The sequence below is a fragment of the Equus asinus genome, chromosome 9 (assembly GCF_041296235.1).
Source record: "Equus asinus isolate D_3611 breed Donkey chromosome 9, EquAss-T2T_v2, whole genome shotgun sequence".
NCBI classification, from domain to species: domain Eukaryota; kingdom Metazoa; phylum Chordata; class Mammalia; order Perissodactyla; family Equidae; genus Equus; species Equus asinus.
In genome coordinates this window covers 34336780-34364465 of record NC_091798.1, presented here as the reverse complement: position 1 = coordinate 34364465, position 27686 = coordinate 34336780, and the positions used below count along the sequence as shown (strand labels likewise).

At 39.7% G+C, this 27686-nt stretch overlaps 2 protein-coding genes across 6 annotated transcripts in view; one reads left to right on the top strand and one right to left on the bottom strand.

Moving 5' to 3' along the window:
- The window catches only part of TCERG1 (transcription elongation regulator 1), a 61824-nt gene extending 55577 nt beyond the window's left edge, over positions 1-6247 (top strand). For 4 of the 5 annotated variants that reach the window (XM_014854797.3, XM_014854796.3, XM_014854795.3 and 1 more), the window contains 4 exons: positions 1390-1569; positions 2257-2340; positions 3907-4007; positions 5179-6247. In XM_014854797.3, coding sequence (XP_014710283.1) covers positions 1390-1569; positions 2257-2340; positions 3907-4007; positions 5179-5380 — 567 coding nt within the window. In that variant the 3' untranslated portion in view covers positions 5381-6247. Of the gene's footprint in view, positions 1-1389; positions 1570-2256; positions 2341-3906; positions 4008-4815; positions 4910-5178 lie in introns of all 5 variants that reach the window. The other variant, XR_001400238.3, reaches the window with a different exon arrangement.
- Positions 6248-9254: 3007 nt separating this feature from the next.
- GPR151 (G protein-coupled receptor 151) lies at positions 9255-10799 on the bottom strand. Its single transcript, XM_070517253.1, has one exon. The coding sequence runs from the start codon at positions 10656-10658 to the stop codon at positions 9384-9386; it is 1275 nt and encodes a 424-aa protein (XP_070373354.1). The 5' UTR covers positions 10659-10799; the 3' UTR covers positions 9255-9383.
- Between the last annotated feature and the right edge of the window lie 16887 nt (positions 10800-27686).

Genomic DNA, 27686 nt, shown 5'->3' with positions numbered 1-27686 from the left:
GGGGCTCTTCTCATCACTCCTGTTGCTTCTTCTGATTTCTTTCCTTGCTTCTGCTGGTCTCTGTTCCATTTCCTGCTTCTGTTCTCTGGACAATTACAGTTTCTCTCCCTGCTTCTACTTTCCCCAAATTCATCCTCTTTATTGCAGTCTCAGAAATCTTTGTAAAAGGCAAATCTGATTTTGTCACTCTGTCTGTTGCTTGCAGAGAGTGAAATTTCTCCCTACTTCCAGCAGTTATCTGCATTTCAGATTCAGTCTCCTTAGCGCAATATTCTGTTCTTTCCCTGACTCCCCGACTTTCCTATTGCCTTATGCCCATTGGTTTCCTCTTGCTCCCTATGCTCTAACCTAGCTGAACTTACCTCTAATGAACCGTACTTAAATTTAACAGATCCTACCATTGCTCATGCCAATCCCACCTCCTAGAATGCTTTTAAACTTTGCACTGTGGTGGCAAACTTTGTCATTCTTCAAGAGCACACTCACATCTCTCTTCTGTGAGGCTGATCCTGACCTCTCTAGACAGATTTGACCTCACTGTTCCTTTTACCACCCTTGGGCTCAGCATACACCTCTGCAGCACTCACTCCATGTTATTGCAGTTATTTACTTAAATGTGTGTCTTCCCTAAACAAGACGAGCCCTTTGAAGGAAGGGAGGGCTGGTGTCTTATTTATTATGTATTCCCAGTGCCAAGCACAATGTTTACCTGACATGTATTTAGATACTTGATAAATGTTGGTTAAATAAATGTTTTTATATTTTCATTCATTCTTTCTGTCTTTTCGGCTTCCCATATTTCTTAGCATTGGCAGCACTGTGACTTAACTAGTAATGCTGTTACCAGCAATGAAGCAGTCCTTTCTACTGGTTGGTGAACCAGCCAGATCTGTCATGTCTTCTGTTATCTTCTTAACCATGTTAATTCTTGCTTCTGCTTGAAAGTGTCACTTTCAATATGCAGTTGATAAGTCCAAGTTTGAGCTCAAGATTTGTTGAGTTTTTTTTCTGTGAGCTACTTAGTGCTACAGGAAGACAGTGTATTTCCTCTTTTATCCGTATCCAGTTCTCCTATTAGAAGTTGATAAGATGTTAAATAGAGTATCTACATGTACTGTTAAACTTCTTAGGGACGATAGTTGAGGGGAGATACCTTCTTTTCATCCTTTCCTACCTCTAAACCCGTAGTTGATAGCTTAGGTTTGCTCTGGGAGGTGAGATTTCTGGCTTCAAGAAGCAGATTTTCAGTGACTTCTTACCTAAAGTGGAGTCACCAGAAGCTGCTTTTATTAAGTGTATCGTTCCTGAGCTAAATAAAAATGAGCCTTTTGTTGTTGAAATATGAAAAGATAAGTCTGTCTGGTGATAGATACAGTTCTCTGTTTTAAGGTACGTTCTTCAGATGTTTCGTGGTCTGATACTCGGAGGACTCTCCGGAAAGATCACCGCTGGGAATCTGGATCCTTGCTGGAAAGAGAGGAGAAAGAGAAGCTTTTTAATGAACACATTGAAGCACTTACCAAAAAGAAGAGGGAGCACTTTAGGCAACTTCTGGATGAAACTTCTGCAGTAAGAGTCTTTTCCTATTTTAATCTAGACGAATCTTCATTAATAATTCCAGAAAGTAAAACATTGATATGATATTTAGTGTCATGGTCTTTAGATCCATTACTGGAATTCATGGGTTTTATGATTCTTTCTTCTCTGATTTTTTTTTTTTTATAGTAAAATGTTAATGGCATTCTTACTATTTAAAAATTACTTCCTTTTGGAGTTTTCAAATTCTTATCTGCTCCTGTGGTAATTCAGGATGTCCTTAGCTGTATGTCATCATTGATCGCTTGTGATGATAGATTTAATAGATTCCTTCTTTCGCTCCATTTTCAATTTGGTACTGTGGCCCCCTTGTTTGGCAGTTTGTACACTCTGTTGTCCAGGTTTTGTTCCTGTTTATCTGCTCTCTTTTTGGCGATGGCTTCTTCAGAATTTATGATGTTGCCCATGGAGATACAGGGTTTGCAGGTGATTGTCTTAGGCCACCCTGAAAGGATGGCCATGAAAATAACTCTTGTGGCAAGCCAACAAAAAGAAATTACCTTAAAGCTGCTTCCCTGTCCCTAACTAGTCCAGTTACGCTTGGGCATTACAAGAGATCGCAGGTCAGTGTGTAATATTATGTACCATATGTGCTGCACTTTGACCCCCACAGTAAGAGTGAGTTGTATTTATGTTTTTTATTCACTTGTCATTTCAAAGATTACCTTAACATCCACATGGAAAGAAGTAAAAAAAATCATTAAAGAAGATCCTCGGTGCATTAAGTTCTCCTCCAGTGACAGGGTAAGTGGGTTTTGTCTGAAATTTACTGTGAATTTATAAATATTAATTGGGTGCTTAATCAGCAGCACTAATCTCTTGACCAAAATGAAGTTGGTATTTTAGGTGAATAACTTTTAATCGTATGAGAAATAAATCTGAATTTTAAGTGTATTTTTTTGTTGTTGTACAATATATGAACAAGACAGCACAACAGAAACTTTAAAAATTTTAATCCTGTGTTTTGGCATCTTAGAGATTTAATGAAGCTATAGTTTCTATTTATTGTATAGTCAGGTCCCACTAGATAGATATATTCAGGCTGGCAGTTTGTCCCAGGCTGTCAAAGTGCCTGACTCTTAAGCCATGCTAGCAGAACACCGTAATGTGATCTCCAGTTCTTATGTGCTTCCGAGACTTTGTGGGGTAAAGGAACCTCAGGTGAGTGCAGTTTGTAGAAGCTGAGCCCTGTTCTGGTGCACTCTGATGCTGTGTGGGAAACGAACTCACCTAGGGTCTGAAATAGTGAACAATGTCAAGGAAAGTGTAGCTTACTAAAGTCCATTTTATCCTTTGGCCATTCATTTGTTCTCTCTTCCTGTCATTCTCCTCTCCTGGTTGGTTTTTCTAGGTCTAGAGTCCAAAAACCCATAGATCTAATATTCCTTTCCCATCACACCTCATTAAGTTGGATTTTATTAGATGTGCAGACCACAAAATACACATGGCTAGGAAAGATGGGTAGACTGATAGCTGAGAGAGCCAGTCTCTAACTTTTTAACTTTTCTGACTCTTTAGAATTGATACTAAGGTCTTTGTTTTAGCCCAAAGAGTTTATACCTATCATTACTATCCCCTTAGAAGAAAAGCTAAAGGCTTAGTAAAACTTAGGTTCTGGGTGTTATCTCATGGTTAGTGTATCCATAAATTATACTACATTAGTGTCTTTGTGCTTGAAGATATAACTACAGTCTGCAGGAAATGCACATTTAACCCTTAATTTCCTTATTTTTTTTTTTGTAAGGAAGATTGGCCCTGAGCTAACATCTGTTGTCCGTCTTCCTCTTTTTGCTTGAGGAGGATTGTTGCTGAGCTCACATCTGTGCCTATCTTCCTCTATTTTGTGTGGAATGCCACCACAGCATGGCTTGATGAGTGGTGGTAGGTTGATGCCCAGGATCCAAATCTGCAAACCCCTGGCCACTGAAGTGGAGCACACGGACTTAACCACTACACCAGTGGGCCGGCCCCTAATTTCCTTATTTTTAAGAGCATCTAAGAGGTTGTTATGAAGAGTAAAGGAGATATCTTCATAAAACCCTCAGCACAGTGTAGAACATAGCAAGCCCTCAAGTTTTAGCTACTGCTGTTATATCAATATGGTTTCTCTTTCTTGCTTTCTTTTGGCCTTAACAATGTACATTGCAGATTTTGCATTTTAATAAATTTTATATGAGCAAAAATATACCTTATATTGCCTTTTTCTTGTGCGGTTTTTATGATGCAACTTAAAAATTACTGGTTTAGTAAATAATTGATACTAATTTTGGAATTAGTGGATTTTTTTCTAATTTTATTGTCTTTTTGCAGAAAAAACAAAGAGAATTTGAAGAATACATCAGAGACAAATACATCACAGCCAAAGCTGACTTCAGGACGCTTTTGAAAGAGACCAAATTTATAACATATAGGTGTGTGCCATGAAATGTTTCATATCGGCAGTCATTGTCTTTACTAGCTCTTACTCTAATGGCCAAGGCAAACTTTGCATTCACACACATGTTGACATTATTAATTTTTAGGAATAAGAAGCAGCCAACTTTTATCAAAAAGGCCAAATACAGCCCATATCTATCGTACCATTTTTTTTTTTTTTTAAGAAAGGGCCCAGATGTCAATTCTTATTTTGTTACCCACCCATCTAGTTTTTTAAACATACTTTTGTTTTTACTTCACTGCTTTTTTAGGAGTTTCCCCAAGTATATAAGAATTGCATTTCATGAAGAGACTTTTTAAATAATTCTTCACTGTCAATTACCATTGCCTCCTCTGAAGACTATTCAGTGTTGTTGAACCCTTCTACAGCTAGAAATCATCTTATTTAAGCTCAGCAAAAAATGTTTTTTCTCAGAGGAAAGGAGTTTGCTGGATACTTGTAAACGAAAATTTAAATGATAAAATCAGAGCTTTAAAACGAGATTTCTCTGTGACCTATCCAGTAGTTCCCCATGCCAACAATTTATCATCAGCTAAACAATTTTACATTGCTTATCAATCAGTATGCAGGAAACCATTTTTGTTTCATGCTCCAGCTTTTCTTCTTTTATGAGAAAAATTTGAAACATCTTAAGGGTATGTGCACGGGAGGATAGATAGTGCTGAGGGTGTGGTTTTTAGATATTTTGTCATTGGATTTTTTGGTCAGGATCCTTAATGTTTTGCATCAGCTTGGGCTTTTAAATTAGATGTGAAGTAAGACTTCTTTCTACATTTTTATAGTTAATTTAGTGAAAGATGTGAAAGTGAAAGCTTGTGAAAGATGCTGGGATTGGCAGCCCCGCAGACTGAAGTCCTCTGTTCATCCACAGAACAGGTACAGCACGGGCGAGATTTACCCACCCACCCTCAGCCCTGATCTGGAGGGACCACCAGTAGGGGCGGGAGGGTAATTCAGCTTCTGAGGCCCTTTCACTCCTTGGAGTCTTTGCTGAGGCGACTTACAAAGGTGACCACTGCAGTGCAGTTTTTCTTAAAAAAATAAAAATGGAAACACAATTAGGAACTAGATGGACATTTCCAGCTCATTTCTGAAAGACCTAGGAACAGCAGGCAGTAATTCTTCGACTTCTTTTCTTCTTTCAGATCCAAAAAGCTAATTCAGGAATCTGATCAGCACCTGAAAGATGTAGAAAAAATTTTGCAGAACGACAAACGGTATCTAGTACTAGACTGTGTGCCAGAGGAGAGGCGTAAATTGATTGTGGCGTATGTGGATGACCTGGATCGCCGGGGTCCACCCCCACCTCCCACGGCATCAGAGCCCACAAGACGATCAACAAAATAATTCTGAAAACTCTTCCACGGGGGTATCTATTAATTCAAAACGCTTGCATGAGCCAATTTTCAGGTTTTTACATGTATGTGCATTAGTCAAACTATTCAAAATCATCTGATGAACAGAAGGAGAAGCATTCATGATCAGTTTCTGAACAGAGAACACTTTGGAAATATTTATGCTTTTCTTTGTGTGGCATGACTGACATACATACTCAAATATAGGCTGTCTCTAGTAAATCTAAAATCTTGAAGCTAAAAATCATCCTTTTATGAGGTGTGGAAGTCAGTGACTTTGGTGACGTTCTTTCTAGCAGTGTTATACATGCAAGACGTGAGAGCATTTGTGGTTTGAACTTGCAAGATGCAAATACCACAGACTCCAAGGAAACCTAAGTTGGGGTTTGTTTTATTTCGATTTTGTTTTTTAAAGCGGGTAAAAGAGAAAACACTGAAAATTGAATTCTTATCTTCCAGAGGCTAAGATTATTATAATGGACATACTTTTACCTTTGTCTCTAAAGAACACTTTAGTTTTATTTGTTCACTTATGTGCTTTGATTATCCCCTCTGCATTATAGGCCACGTCTTGTTGTTTAGCGTAAGAGAAGATTTATTTAGTAATTTCTTCTCAGGTATGGAACCACGGTCATAACTAACATATTGGCCAGAATAGGACTGCTGGTTAAACACATTTTTATTCACCATTAAGTGATCTCTCAATATTCTGGATTAGACAACAAATTACCTTTCTTGGGTGTTCCCTGTAAACTATACTCCTGTTTGAATGTTAAACTTTTGTTTCTAAAGTTTAATTTTAAGATGTTTGAATGTTCAGTTTATGTATTTGAACTACAATAAACCAACCCTTTTTATATATGTGGATTGTATATGATTATTGTTAACATAATTTATAAAAATTTCTTTTAAACCTTTTCTTAAAAGCAGCAGCAAATGTAATGTGGCACAAAGAAAGGTGACTTTAAGTCTTGAATATCACACAGTTTTTAAAGACCTGAATGTAATAATAAATTATCTGCAGTATAAAAGGGAAGGAGTTTGTGAAGAACCATTTTGGTGCTCAGTCTCTTAGCAAAATCTTACTGCTTCGTAGCAAGAAGATGCTGATTTTTTTGTTTTCTTGTTTTTGTCTTTTATATTAACATATTAATGATCAATGCTTTTTTGGCATCCTTTTAATGTGTTAGCACATCATACCATGAATCTTATCTTTGATTCCCAGTTGCTCTTTCTGGCTTTATCTCCCCAGTTTAAAAACCCCTTCTATTTCAGTCCTTTATAGATTGCAAGTTTCAGAGTAGTAAATGAATAAAATGCTTAAGAAACATATGTTAATAGGATATTTTATTTTCCCTATTATCTCACACCTACTATGGTTTCAACAAAACCTAAAAAGAAGGAATATCACCAGATCTGTATTTGTGTTATGTGCACACACACATCACACACACACAAACATTCACATCTGTGTTACTGACTACTTAGCTTAAATATATGTAGTGCTACAGAAAGTATATGAACTCTGTATGTAGAAACCTGGAATTGATTATCTGACTAAGGTCTTAAATTGTAAAATTGATAATTAATAGGGTACTTTTTTCTCTTTTTTTGAAATTTATTTTTATAAATTCATTGAGTGATTTTTAAGTTCTATGAGGAGTGAAACTGAGTGTTTGCCAAAATTCCTTTGTTCCCACAACTATTATAGAAATATGAGTGTCCTACAAAGGTGAGATTTCTAGAATGCTTTCTTTTGTTATTCTAAATGCCATGTAGTATTGTTTCCCCACTACATTCTGCTTCTCACAGTAGAGAAGTGTGAAGAAAATGGTTTGGTGATATCTATCCTAATAATGTCCTGCTTTTGTCATAAAGTATTTGGGATTGATTGTTCATATAAGGTGCAAATCAAACTTTTCTGTGCAGATTTCTTACAGGGATCAAGTCAGGACTTTGTGTATTAGGTTCTTAATCAAATGCTCGTTGTAATTACACTGTGTGCCAGTATCTGCATCTTGATTTGGTGCTTATCAGCAAACACTTTTAAAATACGTGATTCAGTTTACCCTGAGCCCAATGCCAGTGTTAAGGTCTGACCTCCCCATGAAGCCCCATTGTGCCAAATGATGATTTTGAAAGGAGCATTCAAGACAAAGACAGCTTTAAGTCGCCAAAACTATCTGAAGTAAAACATAATTGTTTTATTTGTTTACAAGTTAAAATGTCAGACACTGGAAGCTTTACATCCTACATTTATTATATATAATGAACATAAAAATCTTTAATTCAAATAGTTCATCACAGACAATTTTAAAGGTAATCCCTTTGTATAACTATTGTCTCACAAAACTATTTTTTATACTTGAGATAAATTGTACTTTATGTTATCCTGTGAGCCTTAAAATAAAATTTGTAATGAACCAAGTGAAAAGAAAATAGCCATATCTTCTGTGTTAAAAAAACAAACCATAACCATTTGTAAAAAAAGTAAACCCCAAAAACCCACACTGAACATTTTTTTAAAATAAAAATTTTGTCCACAGCATATTTTTATATTTCAAATTCTCCATTGCTTACCCTAAAGGCAATTTTTTCTGAGGGAAACCCTCAGTGAAAATACCCCAGGATTTCCATAACAAAGTAAGCAAGAATCATGGATAAATGTCCTTATTATGTTTAATAAGGGAATAAATGTATCAGAATCATTACGTATGCTTTACGGTGCTGTAAAATGAACAGTAATTGCCTGTTATTCAAATTACACTGTTAATATGTTTGGGAACACAACATTTAATTTTATTGTTTTTCTTTCTGTACTGCCCTCATGCTTTTTGTTTTCTATTCTTAGCCAGATTATCTGTCTTGTGTCCATTGAATTTTCTCTTTTCCATATGAATCTCTCTTTTTTCTGGTTACTCTTGATTACCTTTATAACTTAAAAACCCTGAGGTGTTTTAAAAGTTGGGCATGATTCAAGTTCAATATATGGAGACATTTAATATTTAACAAGAAAGAGCACCATCTCTATTCCTCCTTTGTATCTGTATTTTGAGGGTTGCCTTCAGTAGTTAATACCTCTATCATTTACCATAGCTTATAGTGTATCTTGAGAGAAAAGAGATACTGGGACAGATTGATTTTAGCTTGTAGAAGAGTAACTGTTTCCTGCATTTGGAAGCGTAGATAATTGGGAGGAGAAGGAAGGATAGTCTTTAAGTTCTTTCTCCATATCAAAATAGAATGTCATGCTAAGCTGCTAAAATCCTCAGAAACTGAAGTCTCCCTGAGGTGGCTTAAAAAGGCCAATGAAGCAGGTTTTAGTATATGGCAAAGTTTGAATTTACCTGAACTTAGCCAAAATAAGCCATGGTTTGAAATTAGCCCAGAATGAGAATAAGGTGCTGGTCCTTATTCTGCAGCCTTCAGTCATGGAAATTCTGTATGGATTTTCATCAAGTAAGTTAAGATTTTTTTTAAAAAAAGGATAACATTAAAATTTATTTGTTAATGTGTTAAAGTAAAATCTCTTAATTGGAAATAGATTTTGAGCTTTGGTTATGTGAAATAAAATTTGATAGGTGAAGTTAGAGCTAGCACATTCAGGAGGAAACTAAAGGTAAAGGGGTTTATTTAGCCTTTGACAATAAGCTCTACTCCAACCAGTAAAGGGCTGGTGCTAAAAAGTACCCGAAAACAGCCATTGTGAACAAGAGGCAAAATAGCTGGGCTTTCTAATCACTGTGGCAGGAGCATCTTCATAGAACACTTACAGTTAATTCTTTAGGCAGCCAGGTTATAATTCTGAAACATAATTATTACTCCTAACATGGTGTTCTATTTACCAAGTTGCACAGTTTGAAAATGCAGACTGTGAAGCATTTTTGTAATTCTTAACAGTAATAATTTTAGCATGTTTTATATGGTAAAGTCAGCAGTATTGATAAGCAGCAGTACAAGTAAATACAATAATCGCATTTGCTTTGAAACTTAATCTATTTATCACAATCTCCGCCTGTCTCTTGATCTTCATGTTCCCAGGGCATAGGGTCATTGTCTTGTACACAAGGGACTGTGTCCCTCTCATGCCAAAACTGCTCTACATCAGGGAGGATGGGAATCTCTGCCTTGTCGCTTTTCTCTTTGCTGGAGGAGGGAGAGCCAGTTTCCTCTTTCTCTCGTGTGGATGTTGGGGACTCTAGAGATGGCACATTGTCAGGAAGGACCTCTGAGTTACCAGTTGGTATTTCCTGAGACTCAGAGGCAGTGGGATGTTTTTTGGTTATCATCCATTTCCATAAGCCTTTGAAGCCTTCCTTGAACTCCTCTGACATCACTAGAAAAATGAGAGGATTTGCTGAAGAGATGGAAAACATTAGAACTTGAGATAGGGCTATAAAACCTTGTGGTGGGGCTGGGCCTCCAGCTTTCACGTGCCATATCCACAGCCAAGCTACCCATTCAGGGAGCCACAGAATAGCAGAGATGATGGCAATGCTCAGCAGCATCACTGTGAGTTGCCTTGAGCGCATCTGGTTTCTAAGATTTTGAGTCTTAGTTCCTCGTTTTTGGCATTGGCCATAAGCTCTCCAGAAATAAAAGCTGGCGAAGAGTAATGGAAAGCAAAATACCAGGAGAGGGTAGAGCTTACCAAACATTGACATGAACTCTTTGGCCACAGCGGGTACATCCATGAGGCACATTTCCACACCTGCGTAATGCCTAGTGGTGCTAAAGAACCATTCTGGTAAAGGTAGCAGGCTGGCCACAACCCAGATGGCCACCAGCACTGACCAGATGGTGCAGTTGTGGATACTTACTTGCTTGGCTGGGTCACTTGCATACATGAAGCATACTTTGGCCACTGCAACGATTGTCAGGCTCTTGGCTGCCATGCATGTGTGGATGAACCAGTCAGAGGACTTGCAGACAAACCAGCCTAGATCCCAAACACCTTTGGAGTATGCTGTAGCTCGGACAGGCACAGAAAAGAGCAGGAGAGAGAGATCAGCCAGGCTGAGATTCAGAATCAGGGAGTGGATCATGGATGGCTTTCCTTTCCAAGCACGATGAAGGAGGGTGCCCATCACACACAGGTTTCCCACGAAGCCCACCAGGCAGACAGCCACCAAGAGAGCTGGGACTATAGTCCTCCAGTCCTTGGAGTCAGAAGGCAGGTACCCTCCAGCAAAGTGGAGGTGAGCAGAAGACACATTCATGGTGCTGGAGTTGGAGTCTGCAAAGGCAGCTGCCAGCATCACCTTTTCCATCCAGCTCCTTCTTACAGAAGTTAGCTTCTCTTTGTCTTTTTGCCTTGGCTGTTTTGCATAGAAAATAAATACGCTGTCATCAGTGTCAAATGACACCTCTGGCTCCTCCTCTTGCTTGTTTCCTGAGAGCAGGATGTGGAAGAAGGTTGACTGCTAAGCTCTTCTCTGCTGCCTGTGATTTACCTTGACTGCACTGAATGACAGGCCGCAGGAGCACATGGTTACTGCTCATTAGCAAGTCTAATGTCAAACTGGCAGCCCTGTGGAGTAAAAAAAACCAGTATACCCATAAATGATAAATGAGGAGAACATACATGTAAGTGGGATATGTTTCTGGGGGGTCACTAGAGCCAGTCAAGGCAATTATTTTCAACCAGCCGTTTGTAAAATCCTGACTGTGGTCTGTAATTCAGTAAACACTATATCTGAATCGAGTCCTTTAAACTTAAGCCTGCACAGGAATCACCTGGATAGCTTGATCCAGTTAGTCTGGAGTAGGGTCCAAGAATTTGCATTTCTAACAAGTTCGCAGGGGATGTTGATACTGCAGGTTGGGGAACCACACTGTTAAAGCAAGAACTGATGCTGCTTATTTTTTCCCCTGCAGAGACAAGCTTCCTCTTCTTTTACCCAGCCCTCACCACCACTTCAGCCCCATCAACAGCTGGCTGAGATCAAACACACAGAGCTGGATAATGAAAAAAAGCTGGAAAGAAGTCCTATTGAAAAGTCTACTGGAGCCAGCCCTGATGGCCTAGTGGTTACAGTTGGGTGCCGTCACTGCTTTGGTGGCCTGGATTCATTTCCCGGTAGCAAAACCACACAACCTGTTTGTTAATTGCCATGCTGTGGCTGCGGCTCACATAGACGAACCAGAAGGACTTATGACAAGATATACAACCATGCACTGGGGCTTTGGGGAGGGAAAAAAAGTCTAATTATGGATGACTTTAACTATTTTCAGTTTTTTATAGGTGATTTTAGAGCTCTGAATTAGAACAGGTTTAAACCTAGTAAGACTTTTCAACAACCGCGGTGATTAAGGCAACCAAATTTTGAATTAAGCTGCTTTTCAGAGAGAATTCCTAAAGCATTTACTGAGACAAGAAATAAACAATTTCTATGTGAAAGGTATTTAAGAGATTTTATAGAAAATGACACTTTAAAGTTGGGAAAAGACAAAATTCTTGCATAAGATGATTCTAGAACCAGTCTTGAAATATTATAATGTGCAGTAGAAAGATGCTGTAGAGATCAAAGGAGCTAGAATTGTAACAGCCAGATCTTAAGTTTACATGAAGGAAGCCATGTTAGGGAAAAGAAGCAACACTGTAACTATGATCCTGATTCACTAGTCTCTGAATACATTTTAGCCTGGTCATAGCCTAGATGATTAAGCACCTCCTGCTTTTACAAAATACATGATCTGTTAGTTCTATGACTCTTGCTTACATAAATCTCCCAGCTATGATAAGACAACCTTATTCTCTGAGTTCCACAGGAACATGACGACCTCCAGAAAGAAAAACTCATCACAAATGACAGAAGAGAGAATGTGGTGCCTTGAAGTTTGTCACCGGTTGGTTGACGTCCCTAAGCCCCCTCCTTCCCTGTCCGTCTCCCTGCATAGCTGCCTCAGGATTCTGTGTGATCTTAAGATGCTTCTTTGGGGCACTAGTCCACCATCTTCCGATGATGCCAGCTAATCGTATAAACTTTCTTTTCTCAACCACCGGCTTGTCTGCAATTGATTGGCACTAGATTGCAGTGAGCAGAACTAGCCCCTTTTCGCTCGGTTACAGAATTGTTCCAGGAAAGGGGTTCGTGGGATTGAAATGAAGATTTGTCCTACTCTTGCGTGTAGTTGTGTCAGAAATGCTTAGTAGCGTACGGTGGAGAGTGTACTGGGCTGTGAGTCCAAATAACTACCTAGTTAACTAACTGGTGCTAACTGCTTCACCAGTTTTTTTCTGGAAACTAAGGGGATCACATTTAAAAATTCCCCGAAACCCCAGAACTCCACAAATAAATACTAACTCAATAAATACGTACTGAATGTTGGGAAAGCTGTTGGTGGTGCTGGGTTTCCTTTTCTGTTTCCTTTTCCTCCTGGGAAGTAGTTGTATCTATGAAACAAATTGGGAGCGATGCACAGTAACCCCAAGTTAGGGCTGTGGGCAGTGAAATATCCTTAAGCCTCAACAACACTACTTGTGGGGGTGCAGAGGCCCTCACCATCTTATGAGGAGGAAAATGGTGGGGGGCAGTGTAGAGAAACACTTTGAGTGCTACTTAGAGCAAATAAATGTGTGAATTATAAACTAGAAGAAAGCTGGTTCCACCTGATGAATGTAGAAGAGGTCAGTTCAAGACCAGAAAACAAATACTACTTTACATCATGACTTAGAAGCTTATGACTCCCATGGCTCCTGAAGATACAGAAGACAAAAGGCAACATGAGTTCAAGAAGCCTTTACCATCACAGAAATTTGATTTTTAATAGACCATTGAGAGAAACTAAAGACTGTCATATGGTTCTCCTCAAATCTATTGAAATTGACTCAGGCAAGAATGCTCTGGTGACCCACTTAGAGACAAAGTGTTTAACCTGAAGGACTGGAAGACTGAGTTTTCTATGTTCTTTTGGATGAAATTTATTTTAACTTTTTATTTTGAAATAATTGCAAACTTATATGAAAAATGCAAGAACAGAACAAAGAATTATACTTCATCGAGATTCACCAATTATTAACAGTTTGCCACATTTGCTCACTCTTTTTCTCTCTCTGTATACACCCATGCATATATATGTATATATACACACACACACACATACATATTATTTCCTAAATCACTTGAGAATTGGAAATGAGTTTTTGAGTTTTCTTCTCGGATTACCATTTGCCACAAAAATCAAAATGAGACTACGTGCTTGTAGCAAAAAGGAATTCTCTGCTTTGCAACCCTCAATACCCAATCCAGGTATCAGTTTGTCTCAATATATCAGCACATATGCATCTAGGTGTCTGACAAATGTGATACGTAGCTTGCATTCACTTTTTCTTTACTTTAACAGCATTTCCATTTAAAAGATAAATGTAACTTAGCAAACCTAAAAGAAAATGAACACATACATTTCTCTTACATTGTAAGTTGAAGTTATTTTGATCTTTGTTAACAGTATATTCACTTAAAAGACAGGATTCAGTTGTAGACTAGTGGACATTTGTCAGGTTTCCTTATTTGTATTTATCCTGGGGAGTTGCTTAGTATTTGACCCCTTTCCTGTCTCATAGAAGTGATTTGGGGGAGAGATGATATGGGTGAGGTGGATGGAGCAGTATTTGGAATGAAAACTGGAAACAACCCCACCCCCACCCCAAAATGCTGGAGACAACTCAAATGTCCACCAGCTGGTGAACGGACAAACAAATGGATATATTCATACAGTGGAACACTATTCAGCAATATAAAGGAACGATAAATGCTACAACGGTGGATGAATCTCAAAAGTAAGTGAAGGAAGCCAGACATGAAGACTACGTATCATAAGATTCCATTTATATGAAATGTCCAGAAAAGGCAAATCTATAGAGACAGAAAGTAGATTAGCAGTTCGCTGGGGCTGGGAAAGGGGAGTGACTACGAATGGGCACTAACCATCTTTCTGGGTGATGAAAATGTTCTAAAATTGAATCATGGGGATGGTTACACAGCTCTGTAAACGTACTAAAAACCTTGAATTGCATGCTTAAAATGAATGAATTTTATGGTATGTTAATTAAAGCTGTTTTTGCTTTTTGCAGAGTTGTTTGGGATGGAGAAAAGATAAAGAGCAGATTTCTTTGCTCTTAGAATGCAGAGCAGCCTACAGTAGAGGAGATATTCTATTCTGAGACTGTGATTAAAAAAAAATTATAGAGCCAGGGAGAGATTGTGGCCTAGAAGGACCAAGCCAAGGACAGTACTAGGTGGGAAAGGAGGACATACGAGGGGAGCAGGGAGAGAGGGAGACCCAGAAAGCTGGGACTCAGAATTTGCTGCCCTGCCGCCTGGTTTCCTCCGCTTGGAAATGGGCTTTCAGCACGGCCTCCCTGTGCTTCCAGACTCTTGCTAAGGCCCTTGCAACAGTGCAGCCACCACCCCAAGCGCCTCAGCTGGGTCCCAGGCTGCTTCTCCTGATGGGGACACCACCCATGGTGATGACGCCAAGAGGGAACCCCTGGAAATTGAGAAGCAGTAAGAAAACAATGGAGAATCTGAGCTGTAGGTTTCTTTTCCTTTTTTTTTCTTCAAATTTTAAGTTGCACAGTTACCTCAGCCAGTTTAATCTTGAAAAGAACCCAAAGCAAATTGGTGGCATACTTTTAAGTGGCTTCTGACAAAAACAGAGGTAAGTAAGACCTCTTACCAGGTCTGGACAAAATTTATCCTCATTCCAGGGAAGGGCTAATAATAATAACAATCACTTATTGAGCGAGTCTTAATGCCAACCTCTGTGCTAAGCAGTCTATGCACTGAATCCTCAGGACAACTCTTGGAGAGGGGGACTATGAATATCCCCTTTCAGATGATGACATTAAGGCACAGAGAGATGAACTTCCCGTAGGTCTGTAGATCACACAGCTAGTAGATGACAGGGTTGGGATAGAGACTCCCATGGGTCTGACCCCAGAGTTGGGGTTTCAGAGCTGGTGTTCATAAGTGGCATGCTACCCTGCCTCCCTAAAGAAGCTATGAAATCCTGTTCTTTAAGCAATGCAATTGTCAAATTGGTATAGTTCAGCTCAACAAGCTGTACTGAGCATTTTGCCACTGGGAATATAAAGCCTGTATACTTTTCTTTCAGTGAATGTGTCTTGGGCCACTTCCTCCTCTGTGCCAAGCACGATGCTAGACCCTGGGAATGCACTGTGGTAGAGTCCCTTTTCTTGAGGAGCTACAATCTAGTTGGACAGGTGAATAAACAAGAAATGTCAAGGTCAGTGTTACCAGAGTACTGACTGTTGTGGATGTCTGGAGGAGGCCACCTGGAGCAAACCAAGAGTTGATGGGAGGAGGGTCAGGCAAAGCTTCCTGGAGAAGTGAAATCTAAGCTGAGCCCTCAGCCACTCGCCTACCTGCTCATCCTCGCCAGAGCCTTTTTGGGACGCATCACTGCAGTGTATTGAGTATCCGTGTACTAAACACACCAGAACACAGCTGCTGCTTATCAGACAAGTTAGCGTGATTGACTTCAGGTCTCAGAGTTGACCTCTCCTTCTACCTATAGGTTTTCAGGCTTGAACCTTGCAGGTGAAGCTCTAGGTGGGGCAGAGTGGAGCAGGCTGGACTTTGCTGAGCAGCTGCCATTTGTGAGCTTGTTGAGCATGCTCAGGTCCGTCTGTGTGGGCGTTAGATAAGTTAGCCCTCAGTTTTGCAATTTCTTTACTGTCCCCTCACTCCTACTCCCAAAGATGAGAGTCCGTAATGTATGGTCGGCGTTTCCTTCTTTGCTGACAGCCTTGCTTCACTGAGGGTTCTTTTCTCCAGCCCCGTGGTCGTGCTCCTTTCTGGACTGCAGGTATCTTATCATCGTGGAGTACCTTTGCTGTGGGGCTTTCCTCAAGGGCATGTCCCGTTATGTAATGTCTAGTGTCTCAGAGTGTTGTTCCAGGCTGCAGGTTCAAGCTGAGTGACAATCCATCTCTGAGGGAAGTGTTGAGTAGTCTGGCTGGGTCTGAGTGGCCACTCCTACAAGATGGCAACCCCCCTCCTGCTTCTGCTGTTGGTTAGGTGGCTCTTAAGCTCACTGTAGGGAAGATGATGGAAGAAGATGGATTGTGCTCTTACTGACAATGTGGTCATCAAGTCTGGAAACATAGGTCATTATTTTATCCAGTTATCTAATATCAGTAATAATTTATTGTGTATTGGCATATATTTCCAGACTTGACGGCTATCCTGGATGTTTCAGATTCCACAGACTGGGATTCAGGAGGTCTGAACCCTGTCTCTAAAAAATGAGGCCCTTTTGGATTGGCTGAGTCAGATCTTCATTTTCCAGATGTGGGGACAGGTGCTCAGACAGTAAGGGGCTTGTGCTAGGTCACCGGTTCCTTGGTGGCATAACACGAGCTGGTACCCAGGAATCTCAGCTGCCGGGTTGAAGCTTTTTGTTCTTCCCATCGTCTTGCACTTTTTCCTGCCAGGGTTTTTGCCGTTGTTAATAACTTATGTTTTGATTTTATGGAGGCTAAAATTTGGACATAGATGTGAAGGCTCTTTGGAAACTAAGAGAATGGTAAGAACACAAGAAGGTAACTGCGCTGAGCCAGATTATGTAGAACGTTGAAATCTCTCTTGAAAAAAAATCACTGGTAGTCCTGTGAAAACACAGCTGTGGTTGCTATGATGTATTTTTACCTCTTTTTCTTCACAAGAGTTTGTTATATTTTGACATTGTCATAATGCAAATTATAATTGCAGCTATGATTTTTGTTGTAATGAGATGCCCTGGTCAACCAAAAAGACCTGAGAGAACTGTCTCAAGGACTGATTGCGCCACAATGAAGACACAAATCTGCTTTCTATAACGAAATGTTGTCCTAGGAGAACAGAGGCTTTTTAACAAAAAAAGGGGGACTAAACTATCTATGTGGACCCATAATGGTTAAAATCATGCTTTGGACATAATAAGCCCATCCGTGGCTACCGCTATTTTGTTTCTCTAGGGTATCCTTTGCTGTGCGTCTACTGAATGACATGTCCCATCATTTAGAGGAAAGTCTGGCTGTTAAAATCAAAATTCCATTGCCCCAACCACCTTGTACAATGAATTTTTTCACATTCTTCTTTTCAAAAAAGAGCTTTATTGAGATATAATTCACATGCCACACAATTCTCCCACTGAAAACATACAATTCAGTAGTTTTTGGTGTTTTCCTCTTTCCACATTCCTGCCCAGCCTGAGTGGTTAGTGGAGATATGATGCTCTCTTCATCACTGACTAGAGCTGTTTCCATGACTACCAGATCCAGCAGGCGGCATGGCATCATAACACATGTTTCCCGGGACTGGATGAGCTGGGGAAGGAATGCACAGTGTTCAGAGATCAACGCTAACCTGATTTTTTGGTGGCATATTAAGAAAGGAGAGTACATTGCCATCCCTGAGTCCTGGACTTTGCTTTCCTTTTTAAAACAGCAGGGAGGGAGCTCTTATGGTCTATAGATCTTGCCATTTATGTTTACTCTTGGGAGAAAAAAGTTAAAAAAGTTTTTTTTTTTAACATTCCTCAGCAACAAAATATCATAACTCTAAATCTTTGAAAGAAGAGATGTTTTGATAGAGGGGAAGAGAGGCTAGAACTTGATTGCAAATGTTCTGTACCTTGATGTACAGAATATTCATCAATCAGCTTTTATGCTGATTGTATTAAAGTACAAAATTTTAACACTTTTCAGTCCCTCATCACAAATCCTTGTTGAAAGTTCAGGAAATTCTCCTAAAAGTTTTCTTCTAAAACTTTTCCACCTTATGCATTATTTTACCCTTTTGCTCAGTAGTTGTAATTGAGAAGTTGAAATATGCAAGTTTGAGATATTCACATGAAGTATGTCTATAATTCTTACCTTCATAAAATTTTTGGAAATAAGGTAGAGGAGGTGATAATGTCATCGTTTTGTAGAAGAAACTGAAGCGCCCCAGATGTTTTGACTTGCTGGTAGTTAGAAAACTGCTTAGTTGCTGAGCTGAGACAGACCTTGTATTCCTGATTCTGGTTCCAGCTCTTCCCACCTGACCAGCTCCCAATGGGACATCAGTATCTTGTGAGATGTTTTCAAGTATTTTGTATTAGTGTCCTAGTGTTTCTGTAATTACCACAAATTAAAACAACATAGATCATCTTACAGTCCTGGAGATCAAAATTCCTCAAATCAAGGTGTCAGCAGGGCTGTGTTCCTTCCAGAGGCTGTAGGGGAGAATCCATTTCCTTGCCTTTTCCACCTTCTAGAGGCCATCTGAATTCCTTGGCTCGTGGCCCCTTCCTCATCTTCAAAGCCAGCGGCACAGCAACTTCCTTTCTCCGTCTCGTTCTCTCTCTCTGTGACTTCTGTTCCCCTCATCACATCTCTTTCTCTGACTCTGACCCTACTGCCTCTGTCTTATAAAAGGCCCTTGTGATTACACTGGACCCATCAGATAATCCAGGATAATCCTCCCATCTCAAAATCCTTACCTTAATCACATTTGCAATGTTCTTTTATCAAAGAAGGTAAAATATTCACAGGTTCCTGGGATTAGAGTGTAGACATCTTTGGGGGCTATTATTCTGTCTTCCAAAAAATTTTGGTGGTTGTAGACTTGGGAAATGCTGGATTAAACAAAGTTAAATAGGACTTCTCTGCACTTTAAAAAAGTAATAATTACTATAGCTTATGTTTGCGAAGACTTCACTGTTTGTGAAGCACTTTGAGAAGTTTTACATGTATTATTTCATTCTCATGACAATCCTAAGGAGTTCTATTATTCCCATTGATCAAATGAAGAAACTGAGGCTCAGAGTTAGGTAAGCTGCCCATGGTCACACTGCTTTAATAACTGGCAGAGCTGGGATTCAAGCTCAGATCTATCTGATGCTAGAGCTGGAGTCTTGGAGATTCATAGTATTAATATTCTAATATATAAGGCAGGGGGTTTAGGATGCAGAGTTTTCCAGATTAATTTAGCCAGGATCATAGCATCTTACCAGGACAGTATTCTTCAGAGCACTTTATGAGATGATAAATTTGGTGGCCTCTCCATTAATGTTATGCAATAGCTCTTTCTATGATGATGGCAATGTTCTATATCTGCACTGTCCAGTAGAGTAGCCACTAGCCATGTGTGACTACTGAGCCCTTGAAATGTGGCTAGGGTAACTGAGTGACTGAATTTTAAATTTTATTTAATTTTAATTATTTAAATAAAAATAGTCACATGTGGCTAGTGGCTCCCACGTTGGACAGCATAGCTCTTTATTCTTCCACATCTAATGTTTAAGTCTAACCTAAGCCCAGGCCCCTGTAGTTAATTTACTTTTGAGCATAATACTGTATTTGATAATTAATTGGTATCAAATATTATTTCAAATGGTTATTGAAAGCTTTAGAAAGTGCTTCTGAAAAGGATGTGTCTTGTGGGAGATAATAGTAAAACAGGATTTCCAGTGCATGGGAGGAGCCAATGAGAATTTGTAAACCACTGTGTCCTAGTCTTGGATGGAACTATCTGGGGTGTTGATTAGCTGACAATCTCTCCTAAACATGGATGTGCTAGTGGAAGAACCCTTCAATCGTTCAGCAAGAATCTATGAAGCCATTCTAAAATTGTGGGAAAATCAAGGAAGTAGGACTAAGGTCCTGTCTAGTCTTTGAAGCCACTCTGTTTGGGGAGACAGCATGTGTTTTGGTGAAAAAATCATCTGTAATGTTACATGAGACTATGCCATAGGAAATGTTGCAAGTACCAAGTTAAGTTTAGGGTCGATGGTGCTCATGCTTATTTTAACTGTGGAAAACCTTTTTTCAGATGAAATCTTAGGCAGAAGCCCAATATCTACAACAGATAAGGGGAGCTGTAGTGTTTGAAGCAAGTGTAGGATGGAATGGTACTTGGTCCTATTTTCTGAGGCCTCCCTCACTTACTGTTGTGGTCCTTGAAGTACCTTCTTGATACCCTAGAGTGTATAAATCACTCTAGAATCTTGAAAAGGGTTTAAAACTCAGAGGCAGGAGAGTTCCTAGGTGCCTCAGAGAACACTGCACAGGAAAGGTATATTTTCAAATACATTTATACATGTAGTAATTTTGGAAGGATCCTACTAGATGTCATTATAAATTTGCTTTTTCTTTTTGTTTATGTCATAAGTAAATCTGTTATCAATACATCTACATTTTTAAAATGACTGTTGAGTGTTCTCTTTTTTTGTACAGGACAGGGAATAATAGGCTGGCGAGGAAGGGTCCTTAGGATCTCCTGTCACTGATATCAGCCAGGACATTCTTGTCAACCTTCAGTATATTCTTGACTCAGAACCAGCCTTAGCAATTATTTTTTAGAAAGGGCCATCCTTGCCCATAAATGCCAATGGACCCTGGAGATCATTGAATTGGCTGTAAGTCTTGTTACAGACTTTTGCATTTCTGTGTTATGTGGACACAGGAATTACATGGCTATTTCAGGGTCTTTTCCCACCCAATTGTGAGCATTCCACTGTATGAGGTAACTGATTCAAGGTCACGTGGCTAGTAAGTGACAGGCCTGGAATTTGGATCCAGGCAGTCTGGCTTTGGCACCTGAGCTACAAAGCATTGACCTGTCTCCAAACTAGGCTTCCTTCCCAATAAGTGTAATGCTCGGTAATGAGTCTTCAAAGGGAGGGACGGGAGCAGCCCCTGGTGAGTGGTAGAAATGGATGTAATAGACACTGTGTTTCTGATATGGAGTGGTTATTTCACCTATGATTTTGACTAGAACCTAGACATCTCACTGGGGTCTCCTCTCAATGGCAGCCCTACTTACTGTAAAAATAATAGTTTGGTGAACACCCTTCCATATATCTCTTTATGCACGTTTACAAATAAATTGTATACACCTATGTAATTTTGAATGGAATACTACTAGATTCCATTGTGAATGAATCCGCTTTCTTTCTTATTGTGTAATATGTGTAATGCAGTGGCCTAAGAGACCTTTATGCCCGGGGTGTGTGTGGAGATGACTCAGAAGGAAGAGGAGGCAGAGATCGGTTCAAAGTGCAATTAATAAACATCATAAAATACTCAGTAATAACTTGTATTTAGAATTAGTATTTGATCTATTTCCTGGACTCAGACAAAAAGTTCTTAATTTCATTCTTGTCTTTCGTAAACACAATTGACTGCTATAAAAGCCTCATTAAGGCCAAATAGTTTTCATTTTTATTTCATTTGGGCATGCTTAACGATGTCTATGGCTATTTCAGTTGTGTTACATTTGAGACCTACATTTCTGGTCAGCACACGCAATTTTATTTTTCTAATTCCCATCCGTTTTTAATAATATGCTCACGTAACTGCATAATTCCACAACTCAGAAGACTCCGGCTGAGGCTGAACTACTCATTAGCAGGCAGTGCCCCCTTTTGACAGCTCAAAATACTAGTTCAGCTGATAGAGAAAAGAGTGAGTGTGGTGTTCTAAAGGTAGTTTGTGAGTGTCAGTGAGTAACATACAAAAATACAGGTTGAATGAAGGTTAGGGACTAACGCTGAATGGGACATGGACAAAAATACTTTCAACCAGGATAAGGATATTTGAGTATAGACAGGAAATGAACAGAGAGATAAAAATCATTGATCTGTGAGGGGAGGTGTACAAGCTTCTAAACTGTGGATCGAGGACTAAAGGCAACAGCACTGTTTCTGAGCTTGTCAGAATGCAGAATCCCAGGTTCCATCCCACAGCTCCTGCATCAGAATCCGCAGTTCACAAGATCCTCAGATGACTCACCTGCACCGTGAATTGAGAGAAGTGCTGGCCTACAGTATAGGGAAGTGTTTGGCTCATGGACTTGAGACTTAGATAGAGTTGGGTTGGAATCCTGGCTCTCCCACTTACTAGCTGTGTGAACCTGCATAAGTAACATTTCTATGCCTCTGTTTCCTCATCTGTATATGAGGAATAATGTCAGGACTTCCCTCACAGGATTACTGTAAGGCAGCGGTCACCACCGTCATTACTAACATTTAATGAGGGCTTGCCACATTCCAGGCTCTGTTCTAAGCACTTTTTATTAATTCATTAATGAGATAATGAAGGCTACATGGCTGGCAAATGGTAAGTGCTCATTAAATTTAAAAAAAGAGATGGGTTGTGGTTATTCTAATCACTGTAAACGTGGTCTTTGAGCAAGTGGGATGGAATGGAATGCCTCAGCTGAAGAAGTGAAGGCTGTAGTTTTGGCAGGAGGAAGTGGGGATGCTGAGGCCACTGGAAGTTTTGAGGGCTGAATTCTGAAACTTTGACCCACTCTTTTCGTTAGTGATCCAAAAGGATTATTAAGATAAAACCAGTTTCAAAGAGCTTGCTTAATCTGATAAACAGCAGGAAAACTGTTTATAACAGTGATTCTCAACCTTTTTGGTCTGAGGACACTTTGACACTCTTAAAAATTATTGAGGACCCCACAGAGCTTTTGTTTATGTGGGTTATATCTATCAATATTGACCTTATTAGAAACTAAAGCTGAAAAAAATTTAAAATATTTGTTTTAAGATAGCAATAATCAACCCGTTACATGTTAACATAAGTAATATTTTTATAAGAAATACTACGCTTTCTAAAACACGAAAATTTCGTGAGAAGAGTGGTGTTCTGTTTTTGCAAATCTCTTTAACGCCTGGCTCAATTGAATAGAGCTGGATTATCCTGTCTGCTTCTACATTCAATCTGTGGAGGTATCCTCATCACACGGCCTCTAGAAAACTCCACTGTACACTCAAGAGAATGAGAGGGAAAAAGACAAATAACATTTTAGTATTGTTAAAAAAAAAAAGTTTTGTTCTATGGGCCCCTGAGAGGGTCTCAGGGACTCCCAGAAAATTGGTGGTTTAAAAGGTTAAAGTACATTCATTGTAAGCAAATATATGTAGTTGAAGGCAACCTATTTATCCTTCTACATTAATTAATTTCTTGATGGGGCAGAGTTCTGCTGGGATGAACTTGGAAAGCATGAAAAAGAATTTCTATAGGAATTCTCAATTTTTCCTAATTTGGATTGGTCTTACACTCTTCAGGTCATATCGTATTTCCATATGAATCTTTGATTAGGTGCACTTGGCAATTACCTTTAGATTTCCACTTCAGCTGCAAAAAATTTGGTATCTTGTGTGTTTCAGCTGTTCCTGCTGCTCCTTGGGAATGTGGGGATGAACTTGCAGGGTGCGATCAAAGCATTGCTTGGCTTTCCTGTCCTATTTTATCTTCTAGAGAGAAGGGGATGGTGGTGGAAAAAAAAATAGAGAGAGCAGTAGTCTCTCTTATTGAATATACATCTTTCAAAATAGAGCTGTCAAAGTGTGTTAAGTTGGAATGGGCTATAGAAAGTTGCATGCAGATTGGGAATGGCCTGTGAGGTGGTGATTTCCCCCTGCTGGGAGGGTTGCACTTTGCAGTAGCTCAATGACAAAGAGCCTCTTGTTTTGTTTTGGTCCCTGTGATGGCCACTGTTGTGACCAGCACCAATTTGCAACAAGACGTTGAGAGTCACAGTTTTGGGGATGGCTAAGTGTAGTAAAGCTCATGGAAACGTCAGGACCAGATAAATATGCTTTAATCATATTCAGCAATACAGTAGGAAATGATCTCATACACTATTTTTGGAAAAAATTAGAGCTTTGTTATGTAAATAAAGCAATTCTGAATTCTCTTCACTAATAAATCTAAACTGTGATGAGAGAACTTTGTAGTTGCTATTTGGCATTCCTGTTTGCTTTTTAAATGGTGGCCTGTTAAACTCAAATTCAGTTCGCATTCCTTGACTACATATCATTGGACGCTTGCAGAAGGTCAGCCACATAGGTGAAGAGAATTTTGGTGTTGACTGACTTACCTACCTGCCGATGGTAATCAAGAGGCTGGAATAATTTGGTAGTTTTGTGCAGTTGCATGGACTTGCCAGCAGAGGGCGAGGGACTAAAGTAGTACCTTGCTGATAGTACAAATAGCGCGAAACCTGTGTGAATTCGAATCCGTAGATGGCGTGGGTAGTGGAGATCTTTGTGAACTGGGGGCGGGGGGGGGGGGGGGGTTCCAGGTCTGAAGGGACTAGCTTGCACGCGGTTCTAGCTGATAGTTGCCTTGTCGAGGAAAGCCCCAGTGTTGCCAGATTTTCTGATTTTTTTTCAGGAAAAGAAGACATTCCAGAATTCCCTGTGAAATTTTCTGATTTAAAAATATTGCTTAATTTCTTTTATAGCATCATTCAGGCAAAAAACCAAGCCAACACACAAAAAACACGTTAGTGGGCTGAATTAGGCCCGTGGTTTGCCAAGACCTATAGAATCCTAGAATTATAAATGGCCCAGACATATTTGTCTCTTTTTATAAGAGGAAATTTCCATAGTATTTCTTTAAAAGGGAGGAAAGTGGATTTTAGAAAACAAAGGTAGAGCTGCTTTAAAATTTCAGGGGAAAGTCATGCAGTCTCCATTGAAATTAAAATTCCAAGGTGATAATACATTTTTATTTTGGGATCCTGAGCTGCCTGGTAGACATGAATTCTCTTTCAAGTAACAAGTTACATTTTGAGTATTTATAATAAGTGTTTATAATAAGCCTACTGCTGTAGGAATGACCACATGCTCCAGGTTTCGTGGGATTATTTGACTTTTAAATATTGGCCTCGTTTACCTGTAACTACTTCCCCACTTGTCAGTATGGTGTGTTGACTTTTGATTTGGGGAACTGTAGTGACCCTCTGGCTGGTGACCCAGAGGTGCCCTCAAGCGCTCCTGTGATCGCCCCCTAATGGATCTGCTTTCATTTACTCTGGCCTCCCTCCAGACTTTTCTTTGTTCTTTTTCTCTGCACAGCAACCAGAGTCATATTTTGAAAACTCAAATTTGATCAAGTCTTTCTTCCCTTTTACTCTGAAAATCCTTCAGTGGCTTCTTATTGCTTGCTGGTTAAAGACGGAACTCTTCATGCCTGTTCCTCCCGATTTCTTAACCATTTCTTTCTCCTCTTTCACTCCAGCCACCTTGGCCTTGCGTTTACCATGTTTTCTTTACCTTGGAGCTTTAGAACAAAACTATTTTAAACCCCCCAATAAAGCTTTAGTTAAAGTTATAGTTGAAACCACAGGCAACAGTTTCTCTGGTACATGATGAGAAACACTGAGAAAACGTGATGTCAACATTGTTTTTGAGTTAGTTATTCTTTATCCTTTATTTAGAAATGTAAGGGAAAGGATGGAGAATATGGACAAACTGGGAACCATAAAATTTGAGTTAAATCTGTACTGATTATCTTATCAACATAAAGTTGAATTTTTAAATATTCGCTTAAAAAGGGCAAAGAACTCTCCTGTAATATTCAGTTTTTGGCTGTCATAGTTATCTTCCAGGGTTGTGAACCTATAACTTTGAAGCTACTTGTAAGGAAAACAGCATCTGTTAACATGTTTGTTAAAGAATATCCACCACCAAATTTGTAGTATTAATCACAGATTATCTGCTCACTGATCTTCCTATAATTAACCCAAACAGTATAAATAAAAGCAAACAAAACCCCGACTTATAGTGAATCTCTTATCCACCCTCCTCCTTCCAATGGTTTAGACCAGCCGTGTCCAATGGCTCTTTCTGTGTTGATGGAAATATTCTATATTTGTACTGTCCAATATGAAATGTGGCTAGTGCAACTGAGGAACTGAATAATTTTAATTTTAATTTAAAAAGCCACATATGGCTATTGGTTACTGCTATAGTCTGAATGTTTGTCTCCCCCCCCCAAATTCATGTGTTGAAATCCCCCAGGTGATGGTATTAAGAGGTGGGGCCTTTGGGAGATGATTAGGTCATGAAGGCAGAATCCTCATGAATGGAATTGGTACCCTTGTAAAGGAGACCCCATGGAACTCCCCAGCCCCTTCTGTCATGTAAAGATACAATGAGAAGTCTGGGACCAGGAAGAGGACCCCCACCTGACCGTGCTGGCCCCTTGATCTTGGACTTACAGCCTCCAGAACTGTGAGAAAGAAATTTCTGTTGTTTACAAGCTACCTTGTCTGTGGTATTTTGTTATAGCAGCCTGAACAGACTGAGACAGTTGACAGATATAGATTACTTGGTTGTTAAGAAACTATCTGAAAGATTATCCTTCTTTGGAATTTATTTTTGCAAGTAAAAATACATGGGGGATTCTAACACATTAATTTCAAAGTACCATGTGATCTCTTTATTTTTTCATAGGGTCTATGAATAGGCAAGGTCCCACTGCCTGGGATAGTATTCTTCCCAAGCTAACTCCTCATCCTTCAGATCTTTGTTCAAGCATTGCCTCCTCTGGGAAGACTTCCCTGATATTTCTTGTGACCTCAAGTCTCCTATTAACAGCCCTGGTCCCTCCCTTTCACTAGAGCAAGTGTGAGTGTTGGGAGGAATGATGCGGAGGCAAAGGGAAGATTGACCACATCAGAGATGTGGCAATAGTCCAAGGGATGGCAATTGCTTTGGGAAGTGAGGAGGGTGGAAGATCCAGATCTCATGTGGGGGATTGGGGTTAAATAGGAGGAAGGCAGTTCTCTGCTGGGTAAGAGGGCAGAAGCGGCAGATGGGTGCAGACACAGGGAGGGTTTTCCATTTGGAGGTGGCAGCTCCTGTTTTCTTGATTAGGACCAGTAAGTAGCAGGGGACGGAGGGTGGAACGTTTGAGAATTAGGACAAATTTAGACCTGTTATGTTGAAACAGCTGGGTCTGGTTGAATGCTTATTTGAAGTTAGGGATGCTGATCTATAATGATACCTGCCTGCCCAGGCCAGGCTCTACAGGTGTGGGCATAGAGGAAGTTGATGGTTGGGCTATTCAGGATTGGGGTTGTGCCAAATTCGGAAACAAATGAAGATAGACATGTTGAAATCAGGAAAGATTGCTCTCTATTTTTGCCCCTGTGTTGATACATCTGGGGTTTCTTGCTGATCTTGGAAATAATATGAAGTTGGTAAATGTGAGTTGAATATGGACTTAAAAAATCTTAGTGTGTATCCCATATCTCCCTACATCTGGTTAATTAGCTTCCCATATCTCTGTTATTTGGGGAGATACGGTAAGACCAGCAGAACATGTAAGTCAAGCTTTCCTCCTGGGTCTTTCGCTGTTGCGGGGTGGAACTGTCTGGTGTCACTCAGCACACAGGAGCATGCAGACACAGCATCATCTCTGTCACATCCATACATCCTCTCGACTTAGAAACAGTGATCCCGAAAGAGAAAACAATTCTCTGACAGGGAAAGTAATTGAACCT